Source organism: Salmo salar, chromosome 02 (genome assembly GCF_965601325.2).
Source record: "Salmo salar chromosome 02, fSalSal1, whole genome shotgun sequence".
Taxonomy (NCBI): Eukaryota; Metazoa; Chordata; class Actinopteri; order Salmoniformes; family Salmonidae; genus Salmo; species Salmo salar.
This window is the reverse complement of record NC_138292.1, coordinates 35355253-35376276: the sequence shown is the minus strand read 5'-3', so window position 1 is coordinate 35376276 and position 21024 is coordinate 35355253. Positions and strand designations below refer to the sequence as shown.

The window sequence follows — 21024 nt, the reverse complement described above, 5'->3', positions numbered from 1 at the left end:
AGGTTTTTCAATTTGATTGACTTGATTGTCGTCATTATGTTTGTCGTACAAATAAGAAACAGGTTAAAAATAGAAAGTTGGACATTTAGTAGACAAGAAAGAGAAGGGCCGATTGAAGGCAGATAAGGTTTGACGGACAGTAAACCAGAGATATGCCATCATTACACGTGAAGATAAGGGTTGGAGGTCAGTACGCAACAAAACTACCCCACAGAAGATAAAGACTAAAACACATGTGTATGTGGCCATTGTGTCAATATGCACAACAGTGGGTATGTAGGTCTATGTGCGTGTGGACCCTGGAATCTTGGTTGATGGTTGGTGAGATTTGGATGGCGTGAGATGGTCATGCCATCCTCTACATTCCAATAAGCTGGGTGTGATTGGCCAGGTACGCCACATCAATATCTATCCCAGCCCTCTTAAGAATCCCTCCTCCCCTTTAAGTCCACATCTGTTGCCCTTGGTAACACAGTCCCCTGTCACTCACTGTACATTAACATCTGTAGTCTCACAGTAATCCATACAGATCAATGAGCAAGAGAGGGTCAGGGGATTTTAGGGTGAGAGTTTGTGTGAGTTAGTAAGTGTGTGGGCATGCTTTTGGTGTGTGTGTGTGTTTCTTACCCTCCATTGAGTGTGGGCGTCAGGCCAAACAGGGTGCAGAGCCCCACAGACATAAGCAGAGAGCTGAGCACCGTTACCACGGCAGCCAGCGCCAAGCCCCATTTTGACTTCACCATGTCAATTTTACCTGGAACGAGGAAAAAATAGAGTTAGCATAGACAGAGTCTACACACACTGGGAGGAAAGAGTTAGCATAGACAGAGTCTACACACACTGGGAGAAAAGAGTTAGCATAGACAGAGTCTACACACACTGGGAGAAAAGAGTTAGCATAGAGGCTACACACACTGGGAGGAAAGAGTTAGCATAGAGGCTACACACACTGGGAGGAAAGAGTTAGCATAGAGGCTACACACACTGGGAGGAAAGAGTTCGCATAGAGGCTACACACACTGGGAGGAAAGAGTTAGCATAGACAGAGTCTATACACACTGGGAGGAAAGAGTTAGCATAGACAGAGTCCACACACACTGGGAGGAAAGAGTTAGCATAGACAGAGTCCACACACACTGGGAGGAAAGAGTTAGCATAGACAGAGTCTACACACACTGGGAGGAAAGAGTTAGCATAGACAGAGTCCACACACACTGGGAGGAAAGAGTTAGCATAGACAGAGTCCACACACACTGGGAGGAAAGAGTTAGCATAGACAGAGTCCACACACACTGGGAGGAAAGAGTTAGCATAGACAGAGTCCACACACACTGGGAGGAAAGAGTTAGCATAGACAGAGTCTATACACACTGGGAGGAAAGAGTTAGCATAGACAGAGTCTATACACACTGGGAGGAAAGAGTTAGCATAGACAGAGTCCACACACACTGGGAGGAAAGAGTTAGCATAGAGGCTACACACACTGGGAGGAAAGAGTTAGCATAGAGGCTACACACACTGGGAGGAAAGAGTTAGCATAGACAGAGGCCACACAAACTACAAAGAAGAATGTCTCTGAGCATGAGAGTTTATGCAGCTCTTAGTTGAAATGCGGTTTGTGTACTGTACAGATTGCACGTGTGTGTGTGTATGCCAGCATATTGTTGGTGAGTCTTATCATGGTAGATTCTTATGGTGGACTACAGTGTTCCTGTATAGGGGATTATCCCTGGAATAGACAGGAACAGCCTTGGCTAGGACTCGGTCAAACACACACACTAATCTGGGTCTTGGCTCTGTGGCCTTGACTGGGCACAATATCCCAGAGAAAACGTGGGGCCCCCAAAGCAAGAAAGTCGACATCAGCATTTCATTTGAAACCAATTTCCCCCACCGGCCTTAGTAAAGGGACACATTACTTCAAGGAAGAAAGGATGGAAAGAAGGATGCATCTTTAACTAATTAAAACTAAGCCAACTCTTCCAGATCAGTGCAGATAAAGTGAACCTCTAGACTATTGAGATGCCCCCGTGGCGCCCAGATGCCCCCGTGCCCCCCAGACTCCAGTCAGAGACTTACGTGTGGAGAAGTAGATGTAGGCGAACAGTATGATGTAGGTGGTGACCAGCGGGATGAGCTCGGCCATGCCTATCTCCTCCTTGAAGTGCACGTGCACCATGTGGTCCTCGCGCAGGCTGCAGTTCACCGAGGGGTGCAGCTGGAGGAGACGCGCCCGCAGGCTAGACAGGAACCTGGCGTCGTAGCTGCCCAGGACCATGGTGATGGTGTAGGTGACCACCCTCTTCCTGCTGTACAGACTCACCCCTGTGTGTTTCACCGGGATGCCAAACAGCAGGTCTAACACACACACACACACACACACACACACACACACACACACACACACACACACACACACACACACACACACACACACACACACACACACACACACACAGCATTGAACAATATCAGCATTACCAGTCTGCCTGACACTAGTTGGGGCCAGTGTATGTGAGCAGTGAGGAGCGTGCCCAATTTGACTGGAGCACGGAGCGAGATTCCCAAAAGGCTGGCGCGTCGGCCATCTTCCCGGCTCTAATTTCGCTCCAAAAAAGTAGCGCTCGCTTCAGGAGCTCAGGGCATGTCCAGCCCAGCATGCATTTGTAGTCTACTTGTGTGCTGCTATACGCCCATGCTTTAGCTACAGCTATGGAGTTAACTAAATATTTGAATAAAGAAACTGATAAAAACACACAGGTGCAAAATCAAGGTGACTTACAAAGATGAAGACCAAGAGCAAGAGAGGGAGTGTGGTGATGTCGAGTCTACAACTACAGAATCATTGTGGAATCTGAAAAGACACGTATCCCGAAAGCATGATAGTATACTTACTACATGCACATGCTAAAAGAAAGGAACAAGGTTTGTAGATAACGAGTGTGTCATTGTAGCAAAGTATTCATAAACAAAAAAATCTGATCTCTTAAAAGAGATCTATAAAATAGGCCATAAATATTTTGGCCCAATAGGCCTGGTAACGTTACATTCCCACTTTCAAGGAGCGTTCCGTTTTCATTGGGTTATTTTGCCTAAAAACCTTTAGGCCTACCTATAGAACATTTTTAAAACATCTCAGCTCAGCCTGGCGAGAGTGGCCTAAAGGGTGTTTATCATCCCCAGTGGCTCTGCAAGCTCAGAGAGAATATTCTCCGCTGCTGACCGGCTCTCCAGGCACCATCGCATGAGTCTGAAGCCAAGGACTGCCGTGTATTCAAAACATTTATTAAAAAGGCACTGTAGACAGACTAATAAGGCATTTTTTATTTAATTTGTATTTAATTCTAAGTCACAGCCTAAATGTACAATTTACAGACTATAATGATTTACTACAACTAAATGTTGTTTAAATGCTGAGTGCTTTATGTCACTACCAGCCTAGTGTCGCATTCGCAAATGCTTCACAATGTATTTCTTTGTAGGCTATAGCCTTGAAATAACAGCCTGAATAATTCATTTTCGTTCCTTCTTAGGCTCCCTGTCTGGCTCCTGACCTATTTAGAGTGTTTATATGATGTTTAATATGACATGTAGCCTATTTTAAATGATGTTCGCTTCTTACATTCACCTTTACATGTTTATTCAAATACCTTTCATTCAAATCCATATGGTTTGGTTTCAATACTTAAAAAAACAATTGGTACATCATAGTGCCCTCAAAGCTCATCACTAAGCTAAGGATCCTGGGACTAAACACCTCCCTCTGCAACTGGATCTTGGACTTCCTGATGGGCCACCCCCAGGTGGTAAGGGGAGGTAACAACACATCTGATCCATGCTGATCCTCAACACAGGGGCCCCTCAGGGGTGCGTGCTCAGTCCCCTCCTGTACTCCCTGTTCACCCATGACTGCATGGCCAAGCAGGACTCCAACACCATCATTAAGTTTGTCGACAACAACGATGAGACAGCCTATAGGGAGGAGGTCAAAGACCTGGCAGTGTGGTGCCAGGACAACAACCTCTCCCTCAACGTGCTCAAGACAAAGATGATTGTGGACTACAGGAAAAGGAGGACCGAGCACGTCCCCATTCTCATCGACCGGGCTCTAGCGGAGCAGGTTGAGATCTTCAAGTTCCTTGGTGTCCACATCACCAACGACTATCATTATCCCAACACACCAAGACAGTCATGAAGAGAGCACGACAACCCCTATTCCCCCATGGGCATGGGTCCTCAGATCCTCAAAATGTTCTACAGCTGCACCATCGAGAGAATCCTGACTGGTTACATCACTGCCAGGTATGTCAACTGCTCAACCTCCCGCAAGGCACTACAGAGGGTAGTGCATACGGCCCAGTACATCACTGGGGCCAAGCTTCCTGCCATCCAGGACCTCTATACCAGGTGGTGTCAGAGGAAGGCCCTAAAAATTGCCAAAGACTCCAGCCACCTTAGTCATAGACTGTTCTCTCAGCTACCGCACCGCAAACGGTACCGGAGTGCCAAGTCTAGGTCCAAAAGGCTTCTTAACAGCTGCTACCCCCAAGTCAAAAGGCTATCCGGACTATTTGCATTGAACCCCCCACCCCCACGCTGCTGCTACTCTCTGTTTATCTATGCATAGTCACTTTAACTGTACCTACATGTACATATTACCTCAATTACCTCAACCTGTGCCCCCGCACATTGACTCTTTACCGGTACCCCCTGTATATAGGCCATCAATGTAAATAAGAATGTTCTTAACCGACTTGCCTAGTTAAATAAAATACAAATAAGTAAATAAAGCCTCGCTACTGTTATTTTATTGTTGCCCTTTAATTATTTGTTATTTTTCACTAGCAAATACTTTAACACTTATTTTTCTTAAAACCTCATAGTTGGTTAATAAGGGCTGGTAAGTAAGCATTTCACTGTAAGGTCTACACCTGTTGTATTCAGCGCATGTGACAAATACAATTTGACTTGATTTGTAGGTCCAGGTAGTCACAAAAATAAACGGTTAAATTGTGGTTGGTTAAATTGTGATTTTAATAAATGGAGCGAATTTGGAGTGTGTTTTTAGCGGAAAGGACATGGAGGGCAAGCACCACACCATTAGCGATGAGAGGCTCTGCTCACACGCTCTGGTTGGGGATCAATGAGCATTAGCCAAAGAGATACAAAAGGATACTTCCTCTGCTCTGCCCTCCATTTACCTCCCCCCTTCCTCCCCTCTCTACCTCTCAGTGTGGCGGTGGTGTGCAGTCCTTTGGGTTCGTGCTGGTGGACGGTCTTCAGCAGGTCGGGGTCAGAGTCAAACAGCTCCCGCTGGTTCTGCCAGTAGTTGCCAGGGGAGACCAGCAGACAACCGTGCTCCGGCAGCACTGTCTGCATACGCCGTAACCCCGGCAACAGGTCCGTCACCTGCAGACAGAGCGCCTCCAAGCTCCTGACCCCAGAACTGCAAAGAGACGAGAGGTAAGTCCGGTCAAGTCAAGGCGCATTTTAAGATAGAGCAAGCTAAAGGTGGGGGAGAGACAGTGGATGTGCGTGTGTAGTGTCCTATACCCGTCATTGTGTACATGGTTGCGGATCTCCTCCAGCAGGCTGAATACGCGGCCCAGTGGGGAGCGGAACACGTCCACAGGGACCAGCGTGCTGTCCCAGGGAGACACAGCTGCCTTCACCAGGACCTGCTGTATGTAGGCCACCGGAGGACCCCGATACTGGAGGAACAGAGCCATAGAGGGTTTTGAAAAACATGGCAGAGAAGCAGATGAGTTAGTTATTTTACAGTCCCTTTTTCAGTTGGTATTTCAAAGAATTCAATTGGTAACTACCTGGTACCAAATGGTACTTAGTTATTTTATTTTTAAAGATCATGATGTTGCAAATGTACCATGTAAACAGTCAAGCCATGTAGGTATTGTAAGTGGGGTGATCTTTTAACCATGAGTCTTACCCAGTCAGGCCGCTCGCCGAGGTCTCCCTGGGGCTCATGGGAAGGGACGGTGTAATCTCGGACCCGTGTGGTGAACTCCACCGGCCCGGTCCCCGGCAGAGGCAGCCGCAGCAGGGGGTAACTGGGGGGGGGGGGAGAGAGAGCGACGACATGGGAGAACAAGTGACAGTGGGGTCTGAATATTAGTTACAGGACTGAGTATTGCAAATTCTTATCAAAGCACTAAAATTTACACTCTCTGCCAAAATGATCATTGCCTTACAGTTAAACGTATGTACACTGAACAAAAATATAAAAACGCAATATGGAACAATTTCAAAGATTTTACTGAGTAACAGTTCATATAAGGAAATCAGTCAATTGAAACAAATTCATTAGGCCCTATTCTATGGATTTTACATGACTGGGAATACATATATGCATCAGTTGGTCACAGATAACTTAAAAGAAATGGTAGGGGCGTGGATCAGAAAACCAGTCAGTGTCTGGTGTGACCATTATTTGCCTCATGTAGCACGACATCTTTAGCATAGAGCTGATCAGGCTATTGTGAAGATGCTGGATATTGGCGGGAACTGGTACAAGCTGCCGTACACATCGTTCCAGAGCATCCCAAACATGCTCAATGGGTGACATGTCTGGAGAGTATGCAGGCCATGGAAGACCTGGGACATTTCAGGAATTGTGTACAGATCCATGCGACATGGGGCTGTGCATTATCATGCTGAAACATGAGGTGATAGCGGCGGATGAATGGCACGACAACGGGCCTCAGGATCTCGTCATGGTATCTCTGTGCATTCAAATCACCATCGATAAAATGCGATTGTGTTCGATGCTTATGCCTGCCTATACCATAACCCCACTGCCACCATGGGGAATTCTGTTCACAATAGCAAACCGCTCGCCCACACGACGCCATCTGCTGGTACAGTTGAAATGGGGATTCATCCGTGAAGAGCACACTTCTCCAGTGTGCCAGTGGCTATCGAAGGTGAGCATTTGCCCACTGAAGTTGGTTGCGATGCCGAACTGCAGTCAGGTCAAGACCCTGGTGAGGACAACGAGCACGCATATGAGCTTCCCTGAGACGGTTTCTGACAGTTTGTGCAGAAATTCTTTGGTTGTGCATTCTTTGGTTGTGCACAGTTTCATCAGCTGTCCGGGTGGCTGATCTCAGACGATCCCACAGGTGAAGAAGCCGAATATGGGCTAATTGCACACTCCCTCGAAACATCTGTGGTATTGTGTCGTGTGAAAAAACTGCACATTTTAGAGTGGCTTTTTATTGTCCCCAGCACAAGGTGCACGTGTGTAATGATCATGCTGTCTAATTATCTTCCTGATATGCCACACCTGTTAGGTGGATGGATTATCTTGGCAAAGGTGAAATGGTCACTAACAGGGATGTAAACAAATTTGTGCACAAAATTTGAGAGAATTTCTGGGATCTTTTATTTTAGCACATGAAACCAACACTTTACATGTTGCATTTATATTGTTGTTCAGTATAATAACACATGTATGTATATATAAGCATCCCTGAGTGTGTGAATGTCTGTAAGAGAGAAAAAGGAAGAGGTTGGCTCTTATGTAACACAATGAGATTTACAAGATTTAGTAGACTGATACACTCTCACGTGCACAATTGCACACCCCACACACAGACACAGGAATGAACACACACACACACTTAATGAGAAGGGGTTTAGTGCTTAATATGTATGCCAATACCATATCCACTTATTTACACCTTGTTTGTAAAACACGAGTAACTAATGCCCACTAATTCCACCCTAATGCATGAGTAGGTAACTACAACCTTTTATCCCAGTTTGTCATCATCTTCACTCAATCATTCTCCTAGAAAGGCCCACTTTCTAGGGCCTATTTGCCCTGCAAACAATCTCATTTTAAATGAGAAAACCACACGCACACAAAGAAAACCAACAATTCCATTAAGTTCAAGGGCACCTCCAAAATTCATGGACAGCTACGAGGCTAAGACAAACAGCCAGAGTGACAGTGCTGCATTTGTCTGTCTCTGTCAGGCCACTGGGTACACTTTACCACGACTGGAAATGATGACAGCCTGGCAATACTGTAGCAAAGGGATGAAGTTAGGTATAAATTTGGATGATGTCAACCATAGCCAGTTAAAATCTATGTGCCACCTAGTTCGATAAATATCCGGACCTTGTGAGTGGAAATCTACAATTGTTATTTTATTACCCCATCGAGAGCAGACTACCCCACTGAGAAGGGTATAGTGTTGCTCAATATCTTAGTGCTTTAACACTCTTTCATCCTAGTTCTTTGGCAGCCTGTCAGGCCCGGGGCCACGGGATACAAATTTCTCTTTGAGGACACTACACCCTCTCTCCCGCTCGCTCGCTCTCCCTCTCTAAGGTCACTGTAATGCCACAAAGGGCTTTTGTTTTGCAGCAGGAGCCCCCACCTCCTGGGAGGCAGATGGAGGGCCAGGAACACACAGATAGGCCTATTCTCCAGGGGTCACTTTCTCACAGCCCTCTGCTGTGTCTCTCTTTTTAACTCTGCTCCCACCCCCTTAATTCCCTGCACTCAGTGCAGCCGTCAGCCAGCCGTGCTTTTGGCACTGCACTGCTGCCTCCATGGTTCCATGCTGTAACGTATTTGTTCCATCCTGTCCTGACTTCTCATCTGTGACGGGGTTGACCTCTAATGTGGAACTCTGAGGTGGAAAAGTGTGTGTTCTGTTCCCGAGTGCTGATTTATGTGTATGGCTATGGCCGTTTCATTTAGTTGACTGGGTTTTGCAGGGTCTGCTCCTTTTTCTCCCAGCTCTGTTGTTTACCTATGTTTTTATTTTCATCCATCCACTTCTCCTGACCTACCATCTCACCTCCACCCATGTTGAGAAAAAAAATAGGTACTATCCTTTCACAACTTGCCTTAAACCAACAATGAACGTGTTCAGAGAAAGCAGTAGAAGAACTCACATCATCTCTTGAAGATGCCCATCCCCAGAACACCCCTCCCCATACACACACCCCTTCCTCAGACGTACCAGCAGGCGAGGATACTTGCGGAGGTGAAGAGGATGATGGGCACCGGATAGGAGGCGCACAGCAGCCCGTGGCGGTAGAACGCCGCCGAGATCTTCTCCCGCAGCCGCTCTCTCACGGTCATCCTGGGGGGCGGGGTCAGCTGCCGGCCATCGGGGGGCGCCGTGCGTGGGCGGGCGAGGACGGAGCGCCGCGGGGCATCCAGGGACCTAGGGAACCACAGAGACGAGAGGTGTGGGTTAATACAAACTCAGAGGATACCTGGGTTGGGGTCAATTCAAATTGAATGCAGTCAATTCAGGAAGTGATTTGAATTTAAAATTAATAAATGGAAAAAGCTTTGAATTAAAGCAATGAACATAGGTATTTTTTCTATTATTGAATTGGAATTTCATTTTACTTCCTGAATTTGAATTGGCCTCAACCCTGGAGGATAATCGGCACTCACCACATAATCAGTTGCTGCTGAATGTAGCCAGTGTTCATGTTGCTTTGGACACAAAACACCTCAAACCCGTGTATGGCCACACACTGCAGAAACCAAAGAGAAGCCCTCTAACTCCCTGTCCCATCAGAAACACCATAGATATTGGAAAAGGTGCCTTTCTGTCCCAGTACCTGTTCAGGGGGAGGTTGGCTGCCTCTCACGCTCTCTCGTGCCGGTTTGGCCTTTGTCCCCCAAAAGCACCGGATTTTAAAAGGTTTCACGGAGATCCTTGGCTTAAAACAACAGAGCCCTATTTCAGGCACCACAGCCAAAGTGTGACCGACTGGCTCAGCGCTACCCCCTGAGAACTCTGGAAACATTCCTAGGGGAATTTAGCCTACCTCTGGAGCGGCTTGATCTTCCACTAGAAATACTCTATATACAGTAAACACAGCAGGCAGCACACCGAGGGTTGAATTTAATCAAAGAGACCTCGAGTGCCTTGACTCACCCCATTTCTACTTTGTTCTACATATTGACCTGCTATCTAGCCTGTAGGTCCCATTATGCCCTGTGCGTCCATCTCCTCAGTCCTTCCCTGGTGTTGTGGTGAAGGAAAGCGAGGCCTGAGTTGGCAGGTGCTCAACAACATCTCCGTCAGTGAGTTAATCCGGGATAGGAAACGCCACAACGAGGCTCACAGGTCTACGCCCCCACCCTCTCTACCTATTTTTCCCTAGTCTCTCCATCCTGCAGCTACACGGGTGAGGCAGACTTAACAGGTAACACTCTGTACACACATCAGGCAGGCAGTCAAGTCAATCTGCACATGATAGTGAGTCAGTGCATACCTCAAACCACGAGGCATTTTAAGACAAAAAAACGACTGACCCAGCCAGCAATACCAGAGACTTTATGATGCCAAGTCGAGACATGTGCCACTATGGATTCCAGTAGCCCAGCTCAGGGAGGGGGCAGCAGTTTACCTTCAGTAGCCTACCTGCCTAACCACTCATACAGAAAACAAAACAGAGAATGTCATTATGTTCCAAAAGCACATGTGCGAAAAAGTCAGGGACAAAAATGCCTCCCAAAACCATAAACCTCTTCTTTACATAGTAGCCTGTGTGTACTGTAGACATGTTTTTCTACTTGCAAGTTCCCAGGAAATTAAAATAAGATGAATGTAAGTGAAATGGTGCGTACCGGTAGACTACATTTTACAACAAAATGTGCAGACACGCTTCTCTCAGAAACATGTTTGCTAGCTCATGGAGGAATTGGTAACAGAGTTACACAAGACTAGGCTTAAGATATCATCATATGCTACTCTGAAGAAGAGTGTGCCTGAAATAAACTAAATAAAATGCTTACCTCCTAACGATGCTTCCTAAAATCCCCAGTTTGAAGGCATCGCTGGATCCTATACAGTCCATTGCCATGATCCACACCTGTGTAAGGGGTCTTAAAACCCAACGTAAAAAAGCTAAGACTCCTGGCAATTAGCACCATAAATGCAGGGATTTTAGGCTGCATTGAGGAGCAGCAAGATTGTATTTCAGCTCCCTTCTCCCATAGTGAACTGAGTACTTGCTCCTCAACTCTAATGCCCCATAACTGTACAGACCATTCTTGAGTCAATGTCAGCTGGGACTAATGCCTGCAGGCTTTATTGCGACACAACTCATTTACAGACACCAATTTACAAACACACAGGGAGCAAACTGGCCCAGTCAATCAGTAACCACTATTATATCATTGAAAATGGCAAAAACCCGGTCCAAAAACGTTGAGCGACCCGTCGTATGAGACACAATGAACATTTAAATGGAAAATCAGTGGGCCTGTGTATTGTGCAAAAAAACTCAATAACATGCACATACTGAGTTGAATAAAATATCTGCTTTTTTTTTTAAAGAAAACTGGATACAATGTGAATGTGTGGATCTGTGTGGTGTAAATGTGCATGAAACATACAGTAGGTGAATGAATGGGAGAAGTGTGTCTGAAAATGTGAAAGTGAACAAAATGTCAAGTCTATATTTGACTTTTTTGGCCGGCAGGTGATTTTATTTCAACCCCCAAGTTATATAGTATATATATATATACACACACTATACATATATATACACACATATACATATATATACACACATATACACAAAATATTGGGGTCACTTAGAAATGTCCTTATTTTTTTAAAGAAAACTTTTTTTGTCCATTAAAATAACATAAAATTGAACAGAAACACAGTGTAAACATTGTTAAAGTTGTAAATGACTATTGTAGCTGGAAACTGCTGATATTTTATATCTACATAGGCGTACAGAGGCCTGAGAAATGAAGACTATTCCATGCGAGTAATTGCCAAGAAACGTCAGACCTAGTACAGCGCTGTGTACTACTCCCTTCACAGAACAGCGCAAACTGGCTCAAACCAGAATAGAAAGAGGAGTGGGAGGCCCCGGTGCACAAATGAGCAAGAAGACAGGTACAATAGAGTGTCTAGTTTGAGAAACAGACGCCTCACAAGTCCTCGACTGGCAGCTTCATTAAATAGTACCCGCAAAACACCAGTCTCAACGTCAACATTGAATAGGCGACTCCGGGATGCTGACCTTCCAGGCAGAGCTGCAAAGAAAAAAGCCATATCTCCCACTCCTCATACACACACACGAAGTATAACGAGTCCTATATAGACATAACCTGAAAGGCCGCTCAGCAAAGAAGAAGCCACTGCTCCAAAACTGCCATAAAAAAGCCAGACTACGGTTTGCAACTGCACATTGGGACAAAGATCGTACTTTTTAGAGAAATGTCCTCTGGTCTGATGAAACAAAAATAGAACTGTTTGGCCATAATGACCATCGTTATGTTTGGAGGAAAAAGGGGGAGGCTTGCAAGCCGAAGAACACCATCCCAACCGTGAAGCACGGGGGTGGCAGCATCATGTTGTGGGGGAGCTTTGCTGCAGGAGGGACTGGTGCACTTCACAAAATAGATGGCATCATGAGGTAGGAAAATTATGTGGATATATTGAAGCAACATCTCAAGACATCAGACAGGAAGTTAAAGCTTGGTCGCAAATGGGTCTTCCAAATGGACAATGACCCCAAGCATACTTCCAAAGTTGTGGCAAAATGGCTTAAGAACAACAAAGTCAAGGTATTGGAGTGGCCATCACAAAGCTCTGACCTCAATCCTATAGAAAATGTGTGGGCAGAGCTGAAAAAGCATGTATGAGCAAGGAGGCCTACAAACCTGACTCCGTTACACCAGCTCTGTCAGGAGAAATGGGCCAAAATTCACCCAATTTATTGTGGGAAGCTTGTGGAAGGCTACCTGAAACATTTGACCCAAGTTAAGCAATTTAAAGGCAATGCTACCAAATACTAATTGAGTGTATGTAAACTTCTGACCCACTGGGAATGTGATGAAAGAAATAAAAGTTGAAATAAATTATTCTCTCTACTATTATTTCACATTCTTAAAATAAAGTGGTGATCCTAACTGACCTAAGCCAGGGAATTTTTACTAGGATTAAAAGGTTAGGAATTCTGAAAAAGTGAGTTTATATGTATTTGGCTAAGGTGAATGTAAACTTCCGACTTCAACGTGCTTCTACACCTGCATTGCTTGCTGTTTGGGGTTTTAGGCTGGGTTTCTGTACAGCACTTTGAGATATCAGCTGATGTAAGAAGGGCTATATAAATAAATTTGATTTGATTTACACACACACACACACACACACACACACACCAAAAATATAAATGCAACAATTTCAACAACTTTACAAAGTTATAGTTCATATAAAGAAAACAGCTCATTTAAATAAAATGATTAGACTCTAATCTATGAATTTCACGACTGGAAATACAGATATGCATCTGTTGGTCACAGAAACACTACATGACCAAAGTATGTGGACACCTGCTCGTCAAACAGGGCATTAATATGGAGGGCATTAATATGGAGTTGGTCCCCCCTTTGCTGCTATAATAGCCTCCACTCTTTTGGGAAGGCTTTCCACTAGATGTTGGAACATTGCTGCATGGACTTGCTCCCATTCAGCCACAAGAGCATTAGTGAGGTCGGGCACGGATATTGGGCAATTAGGTCTGGCTCAGAGTCGGCGTTCCAATTCATCCCAAATGTGTTCGATGGGGTGGAGGTCAGGGCTCTGTGCAGGCCAGTCAAGTTCTTCCACACCGATCTCAACAAACTATTTCTGTATGGACCTCGCTTTGTGCAAGGGGGCATTGTCATGCTGAAACAGGAAAGGGCCTTCCCCAAACTTGCCACAAAGTTGGACGCACAGAATTATTTAGAACATCATTGTATGCTGTAGTGTTAAGATTTCCCTTTACTGGAACTAAGGAGCCTAGCCCAAACCATGAAAAACAACCCCAGACCATTATTCCTCCTTCACCAAACAGATGTGGCTGAAATAGCCAAATCCACTAATTTGAAGGGGTGTCCACATACTTTTGAATATATAGTGTACCTTTAAAAAAAAAAAAAAGTAGGGTGTGGATCAGAAAACTGGTCAGTATCTGGTGTGACCACCATTTGCCTCATGCAGCACGACATCTCTGTCTGTCGCATAGAGTTGATCAGGCTGTAGATTGTGGCCTGTTGAATGTTGTCCCACTGTAACAGTGTAGGTTCCGTCCCTCTCTTCGCCCCAACCCGGGCTCGAACCAGGGACCCTTGCACACATCAACAACTGACACCCACCGAAGCATCGTTACCCATCGCGCCACAAAAGCCGCGGCCCTTGCAACGCAAGGGGAAACCTTACTTCAAGTCTCAGAGCGAGTGACGTCACCGATTGAAACGCTATTAGCGCGCACCACCGCTAACTAACTAGCCATTTCACATCGGTTACACCACTCCTCTTCAACGGCTGTGCAAAGTTGCTGGATATTGGTAGGAACTGGAACACTCGTACACCTTGATCTAGAGCATCCCAAACATGCTCAATGGGTGACATGTCTGGTAAGTATGCAGGCCATAGAAGAACTGGGACATTTTCAGCTTCCAGGAATTGATTACAGATCCTTGAGACAGGGGGCCGAGTATTATTATGCTGAAACATGAGGCGATGGCAGTGGATGAATGGCACGACAATGGGCCTCAGGATTGTCACAGTATCTCTGTGCATTCAAATCTACATCAATAAAATGCAATTGTGTTTGTTGTCTGTAACTTATGCCTGCCCATACCATAACCCCATCTCCACCATGGGTCACTCTGTTCACAACGTTGACATCAGCAAACCGCTCGCCCACACGACGCCATCTGCGGTTGAGGCCAGTTGGACGTACTGCCAAATTCTCTAAAAGAGAACTTCTCGTGCTTACGGCAGATAAATTAACTTTAAATTCTCTGGCAACAGCTCTGATGGACATTCCTGCAGTCAGGATGCCAATTACACGCTCCCTCAAAACTTGAGACGTCTTTGGCATTGTATGGTGTGACAAAACGTGCACATTTTAGAGTAGCCTTTTGTCCCCAGCACAATTTGCACCTGTGTAATGATCATGCTGTTTAATCATCTTATTGATATGCCACACCAGTCAGGTGGGTGGATTATCTTGGCAAAGAAAAAAATGCTCACTAACAGGAACGTAAACAAATGTGTGCACAAAGTTGGAGAGAAAAAAGGTTCTTACACACACACACAATACTCCATAATGTCAAAGTGGAATTATGTTTTTTGAAATGTTTACAAATGTATTTCAAAAAAGCTGAAATGTCTTGAGTCAATAAGTACTCAACCACTGCTATGGCAAGCCTAAATAAATTCAGGAATACAAATGTGCTTAACAAGTTGGCACCTCAACAGGGGGAGGGCTGACTAGCCCCTAAAAGTACTTTTTGGGCCATTTGCGATGCAGCCAGAGGTGACAGAGCACACAAGTTTGGGCCAGGCCTACAAAACAGACCGTTTTCAAATGTCAAAGCAATTTTAGTGACAAAGGTCCAAATACACAGTTACTTAATGTGTAGCTGTTGACCAATCAAATTGCATTTGGTCAACGTTAACCAACTGGTGTGGCGCAGCTCTGTAACAATATAAATTCCCCAGACAGAAAAAAGTATCAATTACAGTTAGTACTACTGCTAAAACATAATTCAGAAACACTGTCACCCTCGTCTGTTCACACAGTAGTGGTGATAGTGATGCAACACAATAAATATCCCTACACGTGATCTCATTCAAATCAATTGTGTAAAAGTTTGCCTAACGCTTAGATTAATGGCAATTAATTAGATGGGTGAATAAAAAGTGTTAGTTTTCTGCCATGAGAAGAAACTTTACAGGCCTCCCGAGGGCGTGCTGTCGGCTGTCAAACGAGTCACCAGTAGCGTTCGCTTTAACAGGTGCTACTTAGCTAGCTAACGTTAGCGAATACAGGGTAACTTAATTTGAAATCCACTACCTAGCCGATATTTACTTCCTTCGTATTATCATATACAACTGAGACGACCAAAAACAACGTTAATCCATAATTCTGCCAAATGGAACGTAAAATCAGCTTCAACGCTTGAATCATGCGTAACGTCGTTAGCTAACGGATGATGCTAAGGTTAGCTAACTTCTACTGTTAGCAGATATGGTAAATGCTTGCTAACACATTGCTATCTGATGCCAACCAACACCAGCAACGTAGGGTTGTTGACCTTACACTGATAGTATGGCAGGCAGCTAGCAATTAGATAATCACATTAGCTAGCGATTTTACGAATAAGTCCAGTGACATCGTCTGTCAATAGCTAACATTTAAGCGAACTTGGCTGGCTATAACGTTAGCTGCTACCACCAAAAACACTTAACGAGTCCCGTGTTCATCCCCCCGCCAAACCCAGATAAGTTCTACCCTGGGTCGAAAAAATATATCTCCAATCTAGGTTCTACCCGTCTAACTTCGTTAGCTAGCTTAAATATTATGGGCCGCTTTGCTAGCTAATCGAGTCAATTAGCTACCAAAGTTAACGTTAGCTAGCTACTACGTTACACTTGACTTGCCTGGCTGAATAACTTTCTCGTGTCTTCGTCGAGAGTGCTGGTCCTGCTATCCAGGAGCTATTCGTGTACGGTCTTAACCTCCTTATTATAGTAACTTAACTGGAAAAACTGACTGCATCAACAGAACCATGTCACCACTGTGTATTTTCAGCAGCAGCGTGAATTGTCGACCTCTCACCCTTTACTTTATCCAAGACAGGTAACCATGAGGATATAGCGACACGCGCTGGATATTATCGAAAACGTGTTTTACAACCGTTAATCACACAGTATGTTACCTCCAACAACGGCCAAAAAAAAACTCTTACACTGGTCTTAAATGTGCCGTTTATTTTTTATTTTTTTGTATAACACAAGTGCAACCAAGTCAGGTCAGTTCTCATGTCACTTGAGAAATGACCTTTTCACCCAGGCTTCCTATGTCAGCTTTGCAAATGCATGTGCCGGGTTGGTTCAAATGCAGTAATCCAATGTTCAATTCAATACCACATCTCCAGTTCAAAACTGATCCCAACCTGTTTCATGATCATGACCATCTTTGTAGTTGTGCCATTACATATATGACAGCATACGCAGCTCCATTGAGGCATCTTCATTTTGAAGTAGTCCATTTTCTTCTTCACAATTGACTGATCCCTTCTGATGACCCAGTTGGACATGATTCCAACAGAGTTACCAAGAGGGATCAGCCAATGAAGTTGGAAGTTTCATGAGGTTGACTACTTTAAAATGGTGGCGGCCCAATAGCTTCCCATGCTAATATAGCCCTTTGGCCACTAGAGGCCTCTATCATTCTCTATGGTTCGGCCCAGAGAGCCATGTGACAGAGAGGTGAGGGAATGGGGATCAACACTGGGAAGGGAGGCAGAAGTGATCCATTGAGGGCTTAAAGGACTGCACTGGACATCCCCCTGGCAAAAAAGGAAGCCCCCTTGTCATGGACCTTGTACTGGAAGAGTTTTTTCTGGGTCTGCTGCCTGTCACATTGTCCCCGCCAGCACACTTCCACCTGAAACACACACACAGTACGGTTCAGCTTAATGCGTTTACCAGTCTTCTACTGCATATAACACGCAATCTCTTTCTCTCTTTTTTTACACTCTCTCACACACACACACACACATATATATATATATAAAATGTAATCCATCTGACTTGTCCGTGGATGTCCCTGCAGTAGCCGGTGGGAAGACCCTGTACTTGGAGTGTGAGGCTGCACTGGTGTATAAGGCCCCTTAGGAGCCGCTCTGAGCCTTCATCATCACTCTCCTCTTCTTCTTCTGCCTCACATCGCACCAACATCACCATGCTGCCCTGCAGATCAAAAAGAAAAGGGATAGTAGATATAGAGGAATGTGTGTGATTATTTGAACAGAGTCAGACGATGGAGAGACAGCGAGCTTGTGATAGCGTGAGCCTCCCATGTCACACCGCTCATCCGCACACTCCACTAGCTTCCAGCCGAAGCTCGCATCCACTACAAAATCATGGTACTTGCCTACGGAGCAGCAAGAGGAACTGCCCATCTCTACTTTCAGGCTATGCTCAAACCCTACACCCCAACCCGAGCACTCCGTTCTGCCTCCTCAGGTCTCTTGGCCCTCTCACCCCTACGGGAGAGCAACTCCCACTGAGCCCAGTCCAAGCTCTTCTCTGTCCTGGTACCCCAATGGTGGAACCAGCTTCCCCCTAGAGCTATGACAGCAGAGACCCTTCCCATCTTCCGAAAACATTAAAACCCTACCTCTTCAAAGAGTATCTTAAATCATCCCGCAGCCCCCCACCCTTTCTACTTTGAGGAAAGATGTACTTACTATGACTGTGTAATGTGGTTGTCCCACCTAGCTATCTTAAAATGAATGCACTAACTAAATTGCTCTGGATAAGAGCATCCGCTAAATGACTAAAATGTAAATGTAAAATGTGGTATACTGTATTATCTGACCTGCAGCTCGGAGCAGACAGTGGCTCTGCAGTAATGACTGAAGTCCAGCGCCGCCCCAACACTGACCCCCAGACTCAGGACCACACTGAGGTCATCCACCAGGAGCACAGGGGGACCCCATTCCTCACCTCCACCCACTGCCCCCCTTACATTGTCCCGCACAAAATCATATAGACCCCGCAGGCCAGAACTGGGATCTCTGTGGAGAGGTGGAAGGGAACAGAGAGACAGGGAGAAGGATTGAGGGGGCAAGGGATGAGAGACAAAGAAAGAAAGGGGACATAGAGGGAGAGATAAATGAAGCAGGAAGAGATTTTCAGATTCATATTATCATTAACTGCTTTGATTACATCATAAAAAAGGTGTACAAGTGTATCAAACAATACAGGTTGGATTCCCAGAACCAGATAAATTCTATGATATTCTAGGACCAAAAAGCACTCTCAATGGAGCTTCTGCACTGAATGAACATGCTTTTTAGTCCAGGAGTAGGCTTGATCAGAGTCAACGCTACAGACAGGTACCTGAGGAAGTCCACTGCCCGGGTTCCTTTGCTGGCCTCCCCCTGAAGCAGTACCCCCAAGGATTCCTTTAGTCCCTCTAAGAACACCAGCTGCCCTTTCTCCCTTGCCTGGGTCAAACTCACACCCTGATTAACATGAAACACAGTGAAAGAACCCATACAAAATGTAGTTAATACATCTCCACCAAGCAACAGCAAATCATACACAACTGTAAAGACACATTTACTTGCACAGTATGTATAAGAGTGGCTGGGGGAAAGTTTAACCCAGCGTTTTGGAAGATAAGTATACTCACCAACCGTTGACTGATTGCACTGTAGTGACTGAAGGACTGCACAAGACCCAGGAAACACACCTTACAGCCTGCTGTAAATCACACCAAAAAATTCTGAGCACGTCTGGCCTCAACAGATTTTATTTTTACCACTTATGAGAGTGCATCATAGTACACAACTTAGCCCCATATCTTCCCTCCATTACTGTCTTTCATTGTTTCTCACCTAACACTACAATCAACAGTCAACATCAATAGAGGGCACAGTGTTACAGACAAGTATCAGTCAACTAGACATCAGTCCACTCACATAAATCCTCACCTCGTAAATAAAAGGAGAGGAAATGGTGAATGAGGAAGGACGCGTCTGTATGTTTGTCAGACACTAAAATAAACTCTCCCTGCAGAGAACACACATAAATCCACAAAGGTTAGGATTAGGCATAGGGGTTTAAATTGGTTACGGTTAGAGGTGAGGTTAGGGTTACCGGCTTGAAGCTGTCGGGACTAGTATTGAGAATACTGTTGAGTTCTGCAAACATCTTGAGAATGGATGAAGACGTATCTCATACGAATCTTTGGGATGTCTTCTGGTGAGTTGCTAGTTATCTAGATAAATACTAACATCGATTGACATAAATTACTTTATTAATAGCTAGCTAGATATCTTAACCAATGTCTTTATATATGAAAGCTTAACACTCCCAGGAAAGTACATTTAACGTTAGCTAGCTACAGTAGAAGTGCAGACTGTCGAGGGAGGCTATGAAGTTGGTTAGATTGTTGACACGAATTTTTTGCGTTATCCAGGACAAATCACAACAGCTCAAAGTACCCTTTCGTCAATATAACTGCATTAATAGAATATGTTTAAAACAATTCCCTATTCATAGCTATTTCTTTTTCCGAATGTTTGTTGTGAAAAAGTAGCATGGTACACGACCGTAGTTTCTACTGCACGAAGAGAGGGACAATCTGAGTATGTGAAAAGCGTTTCGACTTCTTCTTCGATGAGGTTTAACGGCGGTTGGCATCCAATAAATGTTGCATTACCGCCACCCACTAGACTGGAGTACAACTCCCTTATTCTTTGCTTGAAAAAATTAACAATAAAATAAACAAATACCCTACCATCTTAAACTACACTCCCCCCAAAATCACCCTACTCCACTATTTAAATATATTTAGTCCTACATCAGGCCAACAACCTGAAAGGATGGGACACCACCACTTATCACACCCTGTAACTCTGATGTCAAGTCTCGCACACCCAAATACCTCACTGCAGCTGCCACCACAACCACAATTTTCTGCGATTTACTTTCCATACCTGCAATAAAGTTGATAACCATTGCTATAAAGGCAAAACATCCAATCTTACTGAAACATATATCACTTGTTGGCCTATCCCTCTGTACTGGTACAGATCTACTACTCACACCACTCCTCTCAAAGTCCCTCCCCCTTGACCCATATTCCTCTACTTTCTTCACTGCCTCAGCATATGACAACTTTCTGCACTACTGGAAACCTCAACCTGCCTCTCTCGCACAGGACATTTCTGATCCCCAGTCCCATGGGCACACCTACAATTAACACATACCACTACTTTCCCCAATGCTACACATTCCTTTGTCTCATGCCCTTCTGCACACTTCTCACATCTAGGAACCACCCTCCTACACGCTGCTCCCACATGCCCATAAGCTTGACACCTGTAACAACGTAATGTATTCGGCACAAAAACTCATACAGGATAACTTATCTATCCTAACATCACTTTGTCGGGCAAAGACTCAACATAAAAACTCAAAAGAAGAGACAATG

At 44.9% G+C, this 21024-nt stretch overlaps 2 protein-coding genes across 5 annotated transcripts in view; both read right to left on the bottom strand.

Annotated features, from left to right (window-relative positions):
* LOC106581016 (sterol regulatory element-binding protein cleavage-activating protein) overlaps nucleotides 1-16659 on the bottom strand; it is a 28569-nt gene extending 11910 nt beyond the window's left edge. The window contains exons 1-7 of one of the 3 annotated variants that reach the window (XM_014162694.3): nucleotides 16455-16659; nucleotides 8997-9203; nucleotides 5948-6068; nucleotides 5554-5711; nucleotides 5226-5446; nucleotides 2080-2358; nucleotides 628-754 (exon numbers count right to left, since the gene is read on the bottom strand). In XM_014162694.3, the coding sequence (XP_014018169.2) occupies nucleotides 628-754; nucleotides 2080-2358; nucleotides 5226-5446; nucleotides 5554-5711; nucleotides 5948-6068; nucleotides 8997-9118 (1028 nt within the window). In that variant the 5' untranslated portion in view covers nucleotides 9119-9203; nucleotides 16455-16659. Of the gene's footprint in view, nucleotides 1-627; nucleotides 755-2079; nucleotides 2359-5225; nucleotides 5447-5553; nucleotides 5712-5947; nucleotides 6069-8996; nucleotides 9204-10795; nucleotides 11237-16454 lie in introns of those variants that run through there. The other 2 variants (XM_014162682.3, XM_045702893.2) reach the window with 2 other exon arrangements.
* A 110-nt stretch (nucleotides 16660-16769) lies between these two features.
* On the bottom strand, nucleotides 16770-20165 carry elp6 (elongator acetyltransferase complex subunit 6). Of its 2 annotated transcripts, none has more exons than XM_014162759.3 (7): nucleotides 19686-20165; nucleotides 19520-19598; nucleotides 19219-19289; nucleotides 18924-19048; nucleotides 18400-18598; nucleotides 17610-17768; nucleotides 16770-17463 (listed from the first exon to the last, which is right to left on the bottom strand). In XM_014162759.3, the coding sequence occupies exons 1-7, from the start codon at nucleotides 19737-19739 to the stop codon at nucleotides 17341-17343; spliced, it is 810 nt and encodes a 269-aa protein (XP_014018234.1). In that variant the 5' UTR covers nucleotides 19740-20165; the 3' UTR covers nucleotides 16770-17340. The 2 variants fall into 2 exon arrangements, with proteins under 2 accessions (XP_014018234.1, XP_014018243.1); XM_014162768.3 differs by having other exon boundaries at nucleotides 19219-19286; nucleotides 19686-20106.
* Between the last annotated feature and the right edge of the window lie 859 nt (nucleotides 20166-21024).